Source organism: Canis lupus, chromosome 4 (genome assembly GCF_011100685.1).
Source record: "Canis lupus familiaris isolate Mischka breed German Shepherd chromosome 4, alternate assembly UU_Cfam_GSD_1.0, whole genome shotgun sequence".
NCBI lineage: Eukaryota > Metazoa > Chordata > Mammalia > Carnivora > Canidae > Canis > Canis lupus.
Window position 1 is genome coordinate 18,139,597 of NC_049225.1, and position 13,071 is coordinate 18,152,667.

Sequence of the window (13,071 nt, forward strand, 5' to 3'; positions counted from 1 at the left end):
CTAGGGAAAACACACACACAAACGGTACAACACATTCTCACAGGAATCTTTATATCGTGAATATAACTAGTATTACTTCATAACCTGCACCAAGAACAAATTCAGGGCCCATAGACTGAAACTACTACTTTTGCAAACGACATCCACATTGCCTTGCGCCATTTTTCACATCTGCTTTCGGTTCTGCCTTTATTAACACCTTTAGATAAAGGCAATTTAAACACTAGCATTTTGCTCTTCTAGTGTCTTTACCTCCTTTATTTTTCTTCTCTGCCCTTTTCTTCTGTGATTTTTGTGTCTTCCAACTGAACTCATGAACATCAAGATGTTTGTATCTAGCTCTGCTCTCTTCCTTCAGCTGCTCTGTCCCTGATGGTAACTTGACACCATCATATAGCTGCTAAATACATCTTGCTCACTTTCATGGCCTCTCTTCCCACTTCTATGAAGTTCTGTGGTTCAGATCGTCTAAACACACAATAGGATTAATTAATCCCCTGTCTTCTTTTCTAAGGATTGAAAACAATTAAACCAATTCTTTTTTTCTAAAACAGAAAACATTCTTTCCATTGCTTTACATTCTTCAAATATTTTCCTTTAAAAAAAAATGGAACTATAAGGAATATCATTTAAACAAAATTCCAGAATTTTGTTTTTTGTTTAAAAAAAAACAAACAAATCAAAACATAGCAACGTGCTATTTGTGTTATAATTTGCCCACTGGTGCTTAAAGGAAAATTTTAGATAGGGATTGAAAAGGAAAAGAGAAGCAAAGGTATGAATAAAGTCAAGGATTCCAGACAAAATGGTGGGATAGAAATCTGATATCTGATATTCTGATATCATTATTTAGAAACTCTGGAATCTATTGAAGACTTCTAGAGAAAGGCATGGGAAGTTCATTATGGTTAATATCTGTCAATTCCAGCTTTCCGTCTCCTGCCCTTTAGCCACTTGGTATCAACTGTGCATTTGTTCCTGGAGCAACTTGTAAAAGCCAGGGTGGGGAAAAACAACCCTGTCCTCCAGATATCAGGGGCCTGTGCTCTGATCACTGATTGCTGCTTCTTATCACGGAAGTGCTGACAAGTGCCGCCCCCCATTGTTGTAAGCACTTCTTATACTGGCTAAAGTGACTACCAGGAGACTTAAAGATCTGGCATCTTTATTTGCCCCTTCATTTTTCTCTTTATTTTTTCCAAGCCAGACGTTGGAAAATTAGGACATTCAAAAGCAACCACATTTATAGGAATAGTAAGAAACTCACTGATTATGCCCAAAGACACAGGATCAAAAAGACCTGAGATGACTTTTAGTTTTCTCTTCAGGCTGATCCTTGGCACAAGGATAGCCTGTAATAATTAAAAAGCAAAACAACATCCCCTCACACCCACACAAAGCAAAAAGCAAGCGTATAAACACATCAGCAAATTTTGGAGGAGGAGAATCTGAGTTCCAGATTTATGAGTTTATTAGATTCAAATGACCAGTTTTCAACAAAAAAAAGTTTACACCATATAAAGAAACAAAAAAGTATATATGTGTATATATATACATATATATGTGTGTGTATATATATATACATATATATATATAGGCATAATGACAGATCTACTAGACAAAGATTTTTATTTTTTCTTTTTTTTATGATTTTATTTTTTTATTTATTCATGAGAGACACAGAGAAAGAGGCAGAGACACAGGCAGAGGGAGAAGCAGGCTCCCTGTGGGGAACCCAATGTGGGACTCAATCCTGGGACTACAGGATCATGACCTGAGCTGAAGGCAGATGCTCAACCACTGAGCAACTCAGCCGTCCCTAGACAAAGATTTTTAAAAACTGTTTTAAAGTTACTCAAAGAACTAAAGGAAGATTTGAAAAAAGTCAAGAAAATAAGGTATGAACAAATTGCAAAAATCAGTAAAGAGATAGAAAATCTAAAAAGAAACCAAAAAGAAATTCTGGAGTTGAAAAGTACAGTAAGTAAAATGAATAATTCACTAGAAAGATGAAAAGCCAATATGAGCAGACAGAAGAAAGAATAAGTGGACTTGAAGATAAGACAAAAAAGGAACAAGTCTGAACAACAGGCAATAAAATGACTGAAGAAAGATGAACAGAGCCTGAGGGACTTGTGGGGTATCAATCATCAAACCGATTAACATATCCTTTGTAAGAGTCCCCAAAAAAGAGAGAAACAAAGAGACAGAGAGAATATTTGAAGAAATAATGGCTGAAATTTTCCTAAATTTGATGAAAATCCCAAATCTAAACCTCCAAAAGCTTAATGAACCCCAGGTAGAATGAACTCAAAAAGACTCAAACCAAGACACATTATAATCAAACTATTGAAAGCCAAAGACAAAGTCTTGTTAAAGTCAACAAGAGGGAAGTGACTTGTTACCAGAGATCCTCAATAAGTAATCAGCAGCTTTCTCATCAGAAATTTTGAAGGCTAGAGAGTAGTGAGATGACATGTTCAAGGGGCAAAAAGCAAAACTGACCAACAAGAACACTATACCCAGCAAAACTGACCTTCAAAAGTGAGTGAGAGATTAAGATTTCCATATAAACAAAAGCTGAAAGAGTTCATTTCCACTAGACCTGCCCTGAAATAAAATGCTGAAGGGAGTCCTATAGGTTGAAATGAGAAGACATTAGATAGTGACTCAAAATTGTATGAAGAAATAAGTATCTCAGTAAAGGTAAATATATGGGTAATTATAAAAGCTACTATTTTTGTAACAATGGTGTGTAACACAACATGATTTAAGAAGTTAATACATTAAAAACAATCATTAATTTTAACACCAATTGTTTTTAATTCCACATTTCGTATTCTACATAATTTTAGATACAAATGCATTAAAATTGTATTAGTTTATGTTTCTTGGACACACAAGGTGTGAAGATGTTATTTTGTGATGCTGACAACTGAAAAGCGTGGAGGATTCTTGTTAAAGGAATAGAAATATCGTATGTTGTTGAAGTTAAGCTAGCATAAATATAAGTTGGAATGTTATAACTTTAGGATGTTAAATGTACTCCCCATGGTAATCACAAAGAAAATAGATGAAGAATATACATAAGAGGAAATGAGAAAGAAATATATGCATTCACTATAAAGAATATCATCATAAATTATGAGTTGAAAGGAACCATAAAGCTCATTTAATATCAAAACTTAGTTTTATAAATAGATGAAGAAAGAGACTCTAAAAAACTGATGTCTAGATTACAGCATAGGTGTTCTAATTTGAAGTCCAGTAGTTTCCTATTACCTCATATTAGTTTCTCGTGTTGAAGCTAAAGAGTGTGTCTGATCAGGCTTTCTTCAGAATCTGGGCTCATTAAGTCACCACTATCATCAGTTACTGTTGTGTTCTAGTCAATGTTTTCCTATATCATTCAATTAAAACCATTTCTTATCTCTTGATATTTATAGTAACCATCCTGGCTAAGTGTACCAACACCGCCTCCTGTCATTTTGCTACTAAACTCACTAGATGGTCATTGGCTTATTTTCAATAGCAATAGAGTAAAGAACATGAGATATTCTGGTAATGGCTTTGCCATTAGATATCTTCATAAACTAGGGCAAATTATAGAAAGTCCCTGACCTAATGGGGCACCTAGATGGCTCAGTTGGTTATATATATAACTCAGATCAGGTTATGCATGATCTCAATGTTGTGAGATTTAACCCTGTGATGGATTCTGTGCTCAATGGGGAGTCTGCTTGAGGATTTTTCTCCCTCTCCCTCTGCCCCTACCCCACCTCAGGCATACTCTCTCTCCCTCCCTCTCTCAAAGAAAGAAAGAAGGAAGGAAGGAAGGAAGGAAGGAAGGAAGGAAGGAAGGAAGGAAGGAACCCTTTCCCGACCTATTTGTTTATAAAGTTACTTCGAGTTAGATAGTTATGACAGGGCTGGGTTATTTCCAAGGTTCTTTCACTGGCTATCACACCTTGGAAATAATCTGTTATAATGTTATAATTTTCTCAAGAAAATCTAAGCCATTGTGACATCAGATTACCCAGACACCAAGAAACTTTCTTAGTCCACCTCACTACAATGCATTATAAAAGAAAACAACATCCCCATACTTTTGCTTGTTTTTAAAATATATACTTTGAACTACTAAGGTTTATTGTTCCATTTGCCTCCTCCTTAGCTTTAATAAAACAAACAAAGAACACTCCAGAGAATTAAGTTGATAGGCAAATTGTCTTCTTTCTTCTTTTTGTTTTCTCTCTTTGCTCTTCTCTCCAGTATTTTCCCTTTCTTCATTTCTTGCATCTCTCTCCATTCCTTTGTATATAACTCCTGCCCTTTTTTACATGTCTAAATACTTCAGTTAATTTTCCAAATCTTCTTTTACTTTTCCCAATTTTCTTGATGAGTACCAATGATTGCAGTAGCTTGAGAAAGCTCATTAACTAATTCCCTTAATGTCTTAACGTGGCAAGCACATTAACCTACTAAGTCATTCTGTATATACTCAATTGCCTGAGATCTGTAGGCCCTGGTGGCTCTTTTGGTCAATAGCTGTATTGTTTTTCTCTATCATTCCTAATTGAATGCACACTGCCCCTTGATTTCTGCTACAGCTGAATTGCAGTTGCTTGGCAAATTTTCAGTCTTGCTGATCTTTCCACCCTGACTGATTAGTTTTATTTATTTATCCAATTTTTAAAATTGTGGCTTTGGCATACCTGCCTCAGGATAAGAGAGCACAATTAAATACATTAAAGGAAACACACAAAATGTGACCATTACATAATTAATCAGTTTTAAGTAGTGTTAAAAAAAGAAAAGTTAAAAAGTTGGCCTAAAAGCATAGCATGCAGAGAAAGGGTAGTTTTAAGAGTTTAAAATCATTTTAATTTTTTATTTTTTCCTCCCAATTTTATTTTCTATACATACAATCTAGAATATAGAAATATGTATTTCCTTATGGTGAGACTCCTTTCACAAAGTGCAATAGCTTCCATACTTGGCACCATGCATAAGAACACTAGAGGAACAATTGATGGAAAATTTATGGGACTGCCCTTAGGTAACCCAGGTACATTTTAATCTTCTTGGAGTTATATATTTACTGTACTACTAAATTAGTACATTAATAAGTCAGGGTGGTTATGGAAACTAATCTGCAACAGCATATATTTAATTATACAGTTTTGTCATGCTTTGCTATCATTTTTTAAATTAAATTTTTATATACTCTCCTTTCTTTGAGAGAGGATGGCCCCTGAAGGCCACACTGGTTTCATTTTCTTGTGATTGAAAGATAAGCTGAAGCTGAGTTAGGTTCCATAATCCAGGCAATGCTCTGGAGCTCAGCTCTGGAACAACAATGTCTAGCATTCAGTATCTCTGGTTACTATCTCAAATCACTGCTGTTAGATTATTTTCTCTTCCAAGCAATATCAAAAAGTGTTTAAAGATATGGACATCTTTGCTTTTATCTTTTACTATGATAAAATCATGGAAAGAGCACTCAAATCAATCTTCAGCAAGACGTTCTTCCCATTCATCTATACCTGAATGAATATCTGCATTACTCTATCCCTCAGGAGAATAATTCTCTCTCCAAATTAAGTTTTTCTACTTATTTTCCTAATTCCACTCCTTCTCCCTTGCTGAAGATTTTAGTCTATCCATTATGGTCTTAATTTTTCAGAGATCTGTATTTTCTGAATTCTTCTGGCTCTTTACCTAAACATTTACTCAATTGCTTCCATTTTTTAAAAGTACAGAAATAAAAAATGTAAGCCAGAGGAAGAAGAAGATGAAGAAGAAGGGGAAGAGGAGGAGGAAGTGGAGGAGAAGGAGAAGAAAAGGAAGATGGAGAAAAGGAGAAAAGAGAAGGGGAAGGGAGAGGAAGAGGGGGAGGAAGGAGGAAGAAGGAGGAAGAAGGAGAGGGGGGAAGGGTAAGGAGGAGTTTCTATCAATTCCATCCGCCCCTCAAGTCTCTCTCTCTGTTTCTCCCCCTCTCACCCTCCCTCTCCTCTCCTCCCAGGTTTCTCTCTCTCTCTCTCTCCTGCCCTTTCCTTTCAACTAAAGACTGCTAGAAAATATTCTTTGCTGTCTTTTTTTCTTTTTTTTTTTCTGTCACCGCATGCTCAGTATTTAGCCCAGTATGACCTAATTTTTGCCTTCAATTTGTTACTGATGCTTCTTTGGAAAAGATATAAAGACACTTTCATCAGTGCAAAATCCAATATACACATTAAGGCTCAGTCAACCTGAATTTTCTGCATTATTTATAATCTTTGGCTACTATACTGTCAATCGTTCAACAATATTTAAGGACCTTATAGTCTAGAGGAGAATATATATCAAATAGCAGATAATTATAAGAAATGTGAATACTGCTGTGACTTTTATAAAGTAGAAAGTAGAAGGATATCATAGAAATTGATAGTTGAAACCCAATATGCATTCTCTTTACAAAAAAACAAACAAACTCTGATTTAATTGGGGAAAAAATCAACGGGCCCAGATTAAAACATGTCCAAACAGACAAATTTTATTTTGTAGCATCTCTTGCAGTTATATATTGCCAGATGATTAAGTTTTGGCCAATAATATGTAAATGAAAGCATTTGAAAGGAACTTTAAAAATGTAAGGAATGTTTGCTCCTCTTCATTCTTACTGTCTGGAATATAAAAGCCACTGCTAGACCTAGAGCAGCCATATTTTGACCTTGATAAAAATGAAAGTCAGAAGCCAAGAATAATAAAGCAGGAACTCAAGTGCGTCATTCGCTAACAACTTTGCAAAGCTTCCCTAACAATCCTGGATTGCTCATTCTCAGACTGTTTTTATGGAGAAAATAAACTCCCTGGTTTGTTTTAACTGCCACAGCCAAGTCTCTGTATTTGAAAGAGGCACAAGAGAAGAAAGAAAGAAAGAAAGAAAGAAAGAAAGAAAGAAAGAAGAAAGAAAGAAAAGAAAAAGAAGAAAAAAAAGAAAAGAAAAGAAAAAAAGAAAAAAGAAAAGAAAAGAAAAGAAAAGAAAGAAAGAAAAGAAAAAAGAAAAGAAAAGAAAGAAAGAAAGAAAAGAAAGAAAAGAAAAGAAAAGAAAAGAAAAGAAAAGAAAAGAAAAAAAAAAAGGTTGATTTTGGATCTCTGTGTTAGCTATATTTTTTCTTATTCAGCATGCTTACATTGGATTGGTTCTATTTATTTCTCTTTCATATCTCCAGAATCCTATACTCAGCTTTTCCTAGAACTTTTTCTTTGGCTGCCACTTAGCCACTTAAATTCAATAAGTAAGACCCAAATGAGGTATCTTACTCATTTACTCATAATATATATTTACATTTATAAATATATATATATATATATATTTTTTTTTTTTTGTTAATGATGCCAGTTTTGACTAAGTAAGCTACCAAATCACAAAACCTTGGAGGTAAGTCTTAAATCATCCTTCTTCAATCTGTCATTCGACAGATTGACTCTAATCAATTTCTACTTCAGAGTTTTTGCTTACTGGCATTCACTCTTCTCCATTCTCACCAATATTGCCCAATCCAGTTCTCTTTCTTTTTTATTCTTTTTCCAAAAATAACTTTGTTAGTGAGACATAACATTATGGCATAAAGCACTACACCATTTGTCAGGACATCCTTTGAAAAGTAAGCACCAATGTAAAGTTAGATAACTTCTCCAATAATTCTTATTACCAACAGCTGATTAATTTCTTCCTAAAGTAAAACATTCCTTCTACAATATGCAGAACACTCTCTTCAGCTTATTGTTGAAAGCTTTTCTAAATGGACCTGCTTCTGTCGAGAAGGACATTTCATCTGAAAACCTACAGATGGGTCTGTGCTTGTCTGACAATAACCAATATGCTGGTGTCACATCAGCCCAGCAGCCATAGAACCAGATTTCCTGATCAGCTGTGCACAGACCAACCCCATATTTGTCCAACAGAGCATTCTTGGAAAGGCCCTGCCCTCAAGAAAAAGCCCCACACTATCCAGGGAAGAGAACTGCTCCAGGATGGAGAGACTAAAAGACACTGAACCTAAAGTCTTCATCAGAAGTGTCCAGGGTGGCTTTGGCTAGGCCTGCAGACCCTTCGGCTCTTCTTTCTGGTGGCCTCACCCACAGGCTACCCCTGCACCATGCAGGCTGCCGTCCTGAGAACCCACAGGTTTTGCGCCTGCTGGGCTGCCATCTGAACCCTGTAGTCCTCAGACAGTGGGCGTGTCAACTGCCTCCTCTGGGGTATGGGGGGTTCTTTCACTGAGCAAGGTTTTGATTGCCCCAGTAGCCTTCGCTTTCTGTTTTGGACTGAGTCTCCACCTCTCGAGGCCCAGCACCTGCTGCTCCACACACTGCCTTAGTTTGATTCTAGGGAGACAGCTGGTCTACCTCAGCCTCCGCACTCAGGGGCATTTCCTCCAAGGCCTGTTTTTCTGAGGCCTTCCTGCCTCCATTAGCAGCACAGAGTCCCTGTTCTGTTTTGTTTCTTAAAGGTTGCATCACTTTTATTCTCTTGGACTATTTTAAAAATCATTTCTAAATACTCCTTCATCATCCAGTCCCTTGTCTTTCTATCACTGTCCTGTCAAAAGAGTTCACTTCCAAATACCTAGATTGCTTATGCCCATCTCAAACTTAAAATTTTTCAATTTTACTCTCCGTTGCCTGCAGGGTAAAGTGAAAATGTCCTAAGTGACTCTTTCTAAACAGCCCCTATTTCATGGGCAGTTTCTCTTCTCCCTCCCCCAACCCGCACACCAATGGTACCAAGAACAATTATTTCCAATCACATCTGACTCTTTGCTATTTCCACGGAATTCCTTCTCTTTTCCTATTTCTTTCTTTTTATTTCAATTGTATGATCTACTTCAATCCTTTTCCTCTCCTCCATGAGTATACAGTTGTTTTTTACTTATTAATCAAGGTCTAAATTACAGTCATGGAGCTTTCTCTTGCCCACTTGGCACATCAGTGCAGTTAATTATCCCCTCACCTCTTACTCCGTGCTTTTGTGCAAACCACTATTATGTAATTCATTACATCGTTTTAGATTTATTTCTGAATATTTGAGTATATTTTATGTATTGATTTTACATGTACTTGATTATCTTAAAGGAAGCATCATGTATTCATCTTTGCATCCCCCAGATGTTCTATAACACCTGACACAGAGATGCTCAAGTCATAGTTGGGGTTTTAGGTGAACTACACTTTGGTTTCCTTCTTAACAAAACATGTAACTTCAGAATAAGTGGTTGCAGATAGATATAAGAATGACTAGAGGATAATTTTAATCAAATGCTCTGAGAATGATCTAATTCTTTAGGCTATGAATTAATCTTTTCCTAAACTAATACCCCAGACCCAGAAAGCACTCCATCTACTTCTTTTTAATCAAATATATTTTCTACAAGTGATGTTTCTTGAAACTGATTTTGAAATACAAACTTTACTTAGTGAGTTTTGGATAATCTATAGTTTTGAGCTATAACAATATATAAAAAATAACAAATTTCTATAATTTTTAATGAGCTTGCCTGCTTTAGAATCATGCTTGTTATTTTTTCAAAAGACCTCAGAGAAAGGAGATGACTTAGATTAGAGCTTCTTCTCAATTTAAAAACGAAAGATGACAAGATAAGAACTCAGGGTCACTGAGAGATTAAAGCAAGTGTTTTTTGCCACATGTAAATGAAATGTATTTAAAAAAAATTTCCAGGATCTACCTACCTGCAAGCAGATGGCTGTAAGGTATGTAAAAGGGGGCATGAAATGTTGCCTTTATTCAGATTTATCTTTTCTAAAGGAGAATTGTGTGTAAAATGATGACAAAATAGTTTTAGATTTGCAATGCTATTTCTTATTTTATATAATGACTCAGCTTTTAAATTGTAAATCATGGCTTATAAACTTGTGCCTAATCTATCTGAAAATATGGGTAAATTCATGAATTTGAATCATCACACCAAACAGGAAATACAAATTTGTACATCTGGAGGAAATTACATTTTGAAAGAACAATTAACAGTAACATATTTTGACAGTATTTATGTGTATGTGTGTGTGAAAGTTTAGCTTCAACAACCTGTAAAAGCAGTAAATAATGGGAAAATAAGATTTATATGAATTTATTTATTTTTAATGATTTTATTTATTTATTCATAGAGACACACACACACACACACACACAGAGAGAGGCAGAGGCACAGGCAGAGGGAGAAGCAAGCTCCATCAGGGAGCCTGATGTGGGACTCGATCCAGGGTCCCCAGGATCAAACCCTGGGCTGCAGGCGGCGCTAAACAAACCACTGAGCCACCGGGACTGCCCTAGATTTATATGAATTTAGGTTTTGTGAATGACAGAAAATGTGTGACTGTGGGAAATATACAAAAGTAAACAGACTTTGGTCTACACATAAATAATATTTTACACGTTTCAGAGTAGTATAATTTTAAATGAGAAAATGAAGACTGAAATCTTAATAATTCACTGCAAAGATCTAATATTTCAAAGTGTGAATATTGTATATACATGCTGTGTGCATATATAAATTTATATGCATGTATGTATTTATACACCCACACGAATTTCTGTGTATGTAGCTTGTGACTACTTAAAACACATTTTTTAAAAAAGTGCCATTGCATCAGTACTGCACAAGTTGTGTTGGGTTGTGGTGGGGATTTTTGGAAAATTTTAATATCAAGGAAACAAAACAGTTGTATCTCTAATAATTAATGGACATAATTTCCACGTTATTTATTTTTGATCAATTTCATCATAGATGTGAGGTTGTTCACATGAATAGAAATGACATAAGCCTTTAAAGATAAACTCCAGTTCTGACATTTACTAGTATAGTACGACCTTGGGGAAGTTTTCAACTTTCTTGAATGCCATTTTTTTTTCCAATGTTAGTGAAAATGAAACAAGCAAATAAGCAATCTCTTTGGCATGCTACTGTGAGGGTCAGATGAAATAAAATATAGGCAAGAGATAGTCAATAAGAATTAGTTCCCTGCCTTCTACTCTGCATGGTAATCTTTTGCTTTTGTTTTTGCAATCATGTTCTTTTAGAGCATGTTAGTTCACTGAAGGAAAGTCCAATGTCGGGCTATAGAAGTCTTAGAAATTACAAATTTATAAGGATGCTGTTATCATTTGTCCTCATGAATATAAGTTCCTAGAACATTCATGATGTTTCATTTTAACTTAAATTTATAATCTTGGTCTAAGCCCTTCTCAAAGTCACTGATAAGTGAATCCAATATAGATATCAAATATTATTTTATTACCATACCTGCTCTAGAGAAATGATCTACTGTTATTAAAAGATGAGTAGAAAAGTTAGACATTATTTCTACTATGATCATTTTATAGTGGTTTGAAACTCAGGGTTACCAAAGAATTTATTGAAGTTTTCCCAAATCTATGGTCTATCACACTCCACTTCTATGGTTACATACAGAAATAACAGTTTACAATGCCTGAATTTCTATGTTATAGAAAAGAGTAATGGGAAAATGAATATCAATTAACAGCAATAAAGTCATTGCTTTCATTGATTTGCAAATCCATATGCATTTATTTCATAAAAAATACAGGATTCAGTTCAGTTCCATCTGCTCACCCTCTGAAGTCAGAAAACCATGCTTTTAATTAACATCTATTTCTTATTCAAGTGGCTTACAAATCTTGATTCATTCTAAAATCTGTGGGGTAAATAAAGAGAAGTTGTACTGAGATAGCATTTCTTTAGCTCGATTCTTCACTAATTTAACTTCATGCAATTTAATACACTCCAATTGAGTTTATTGAAACCTACATGAACCTAAAAGATTTGGTGAGGTGAGGAGGGGTGTTGCTGCTTAGTTTCAAGTATCTTCTATGTGTGATGGTATAAATGTAGGGCACAACTCACGGCTGACATGATGAGTTCTCCTCCTAGGTTCTGTATCTCAGCTTTAACTTGACTGCAGATCTTCAGTTGGTGAGAGTAAAACTTAATCTGTTCCAGATAGGCCAACAAATCTTGCTTGCATGATGGATCTGGGCACTAAGTAGGCATAAAAGATAAAAGTGGAAATAGCAAAATAACTAATAGGTAGATCAGACTGAATAAATGCCAACATTGGAAGTACCTCATAAGGCAGCATCTTGTCATGGAGCCCCATTTCTCAGCCCAAGCCCACATAGATTCTGATATGCTTCTACCATTAGAGGAGTTTATTCATGTTTCAAACTTAATTACTTTAGCATAGACAATAGAAATAGTAAAGGGATTTTTCAGACATGAAAAGGTACATGAAATAATTGCTTTTAAGTTATAAGATTAGAAGTCATCTTCAGATTGCATTTTTACATAAATATAAATAAATATTTTAAATGCAATTATTTCCTTCACTTAGAGTTGCTATTAGAATACTTCTTGGGACTCATAATTCTGCATTGTCTGTCTTGTCTTATTTGTCTGGGAATAAAAAAACATCTACAATGAATCATATATTGTCTTCGATTACTTTCAGCATTATAGATTCTTGGCTATTATAGACAAAAGAAATCATTTGCACCTTAGATAACAGCCATGAATCTACCTGGAGCCAAGAAATAAACAACATATGTGTTTTAAAGATGTATTAAGCTTCTTTACCAAAAATAGGCCCCTACACTGTAATATCACCCATAAGGAATATCTTAGAGGACAGCTTTGAGCTCAACATAACACAGTAAGTATCTGTGATCTGGATTAACTCTTTGTGTTCTTTATTTTATGTAATCATAATAGAATTTTTAAATCCCTTACTTGCACTTTAAATATATTTTCATAAGGATGTAGAATTATGGATAATAATTTATATGCAAAATATTAATTACAGCATTATTTATAATTATAGTATTTGGAAATAACTTAAATGTCCAAAAATAGTGGAAAGATTAAGAATGCATGTCTATATAATGTGATACTATATAATCTCAAGAAAATATGTTCAAAAGAGGTGGGAAAATGGTTTTAGAAAGTGGAAAAAACAGTGTTTGAAATTTATATACCATCTTAATCAAATTTC

General features: G+C 34.8%; 1 protein-coding gene across 3 annotated transcripts in view; it reads right to left on the reverse strand.

Annotated features, from left to right (window-relative positions):
* CTNNA3 (catenin alpha 3) overlaps positions 1 to 13,071 on the reverse strand; it is a 1,666,571-nt gene that overhangs the window by 57,128 nt on the left and 1,596,372 nt on the right. For all 3 annotated transcript variants that reach the window (XM_038534069.1, XM_038534067.1, XM_038534068.1), the window contains one exon: positions 11,928 to 12,062. In XM_038534069.1, the coding sequence (XP_038389997.1) occupies positions 11,928 to 12,062 (135 nt within the window). The remainder of the gene's footprint in view (positions 1 to 11,927; positions 12,063 to 13,071) is intronic.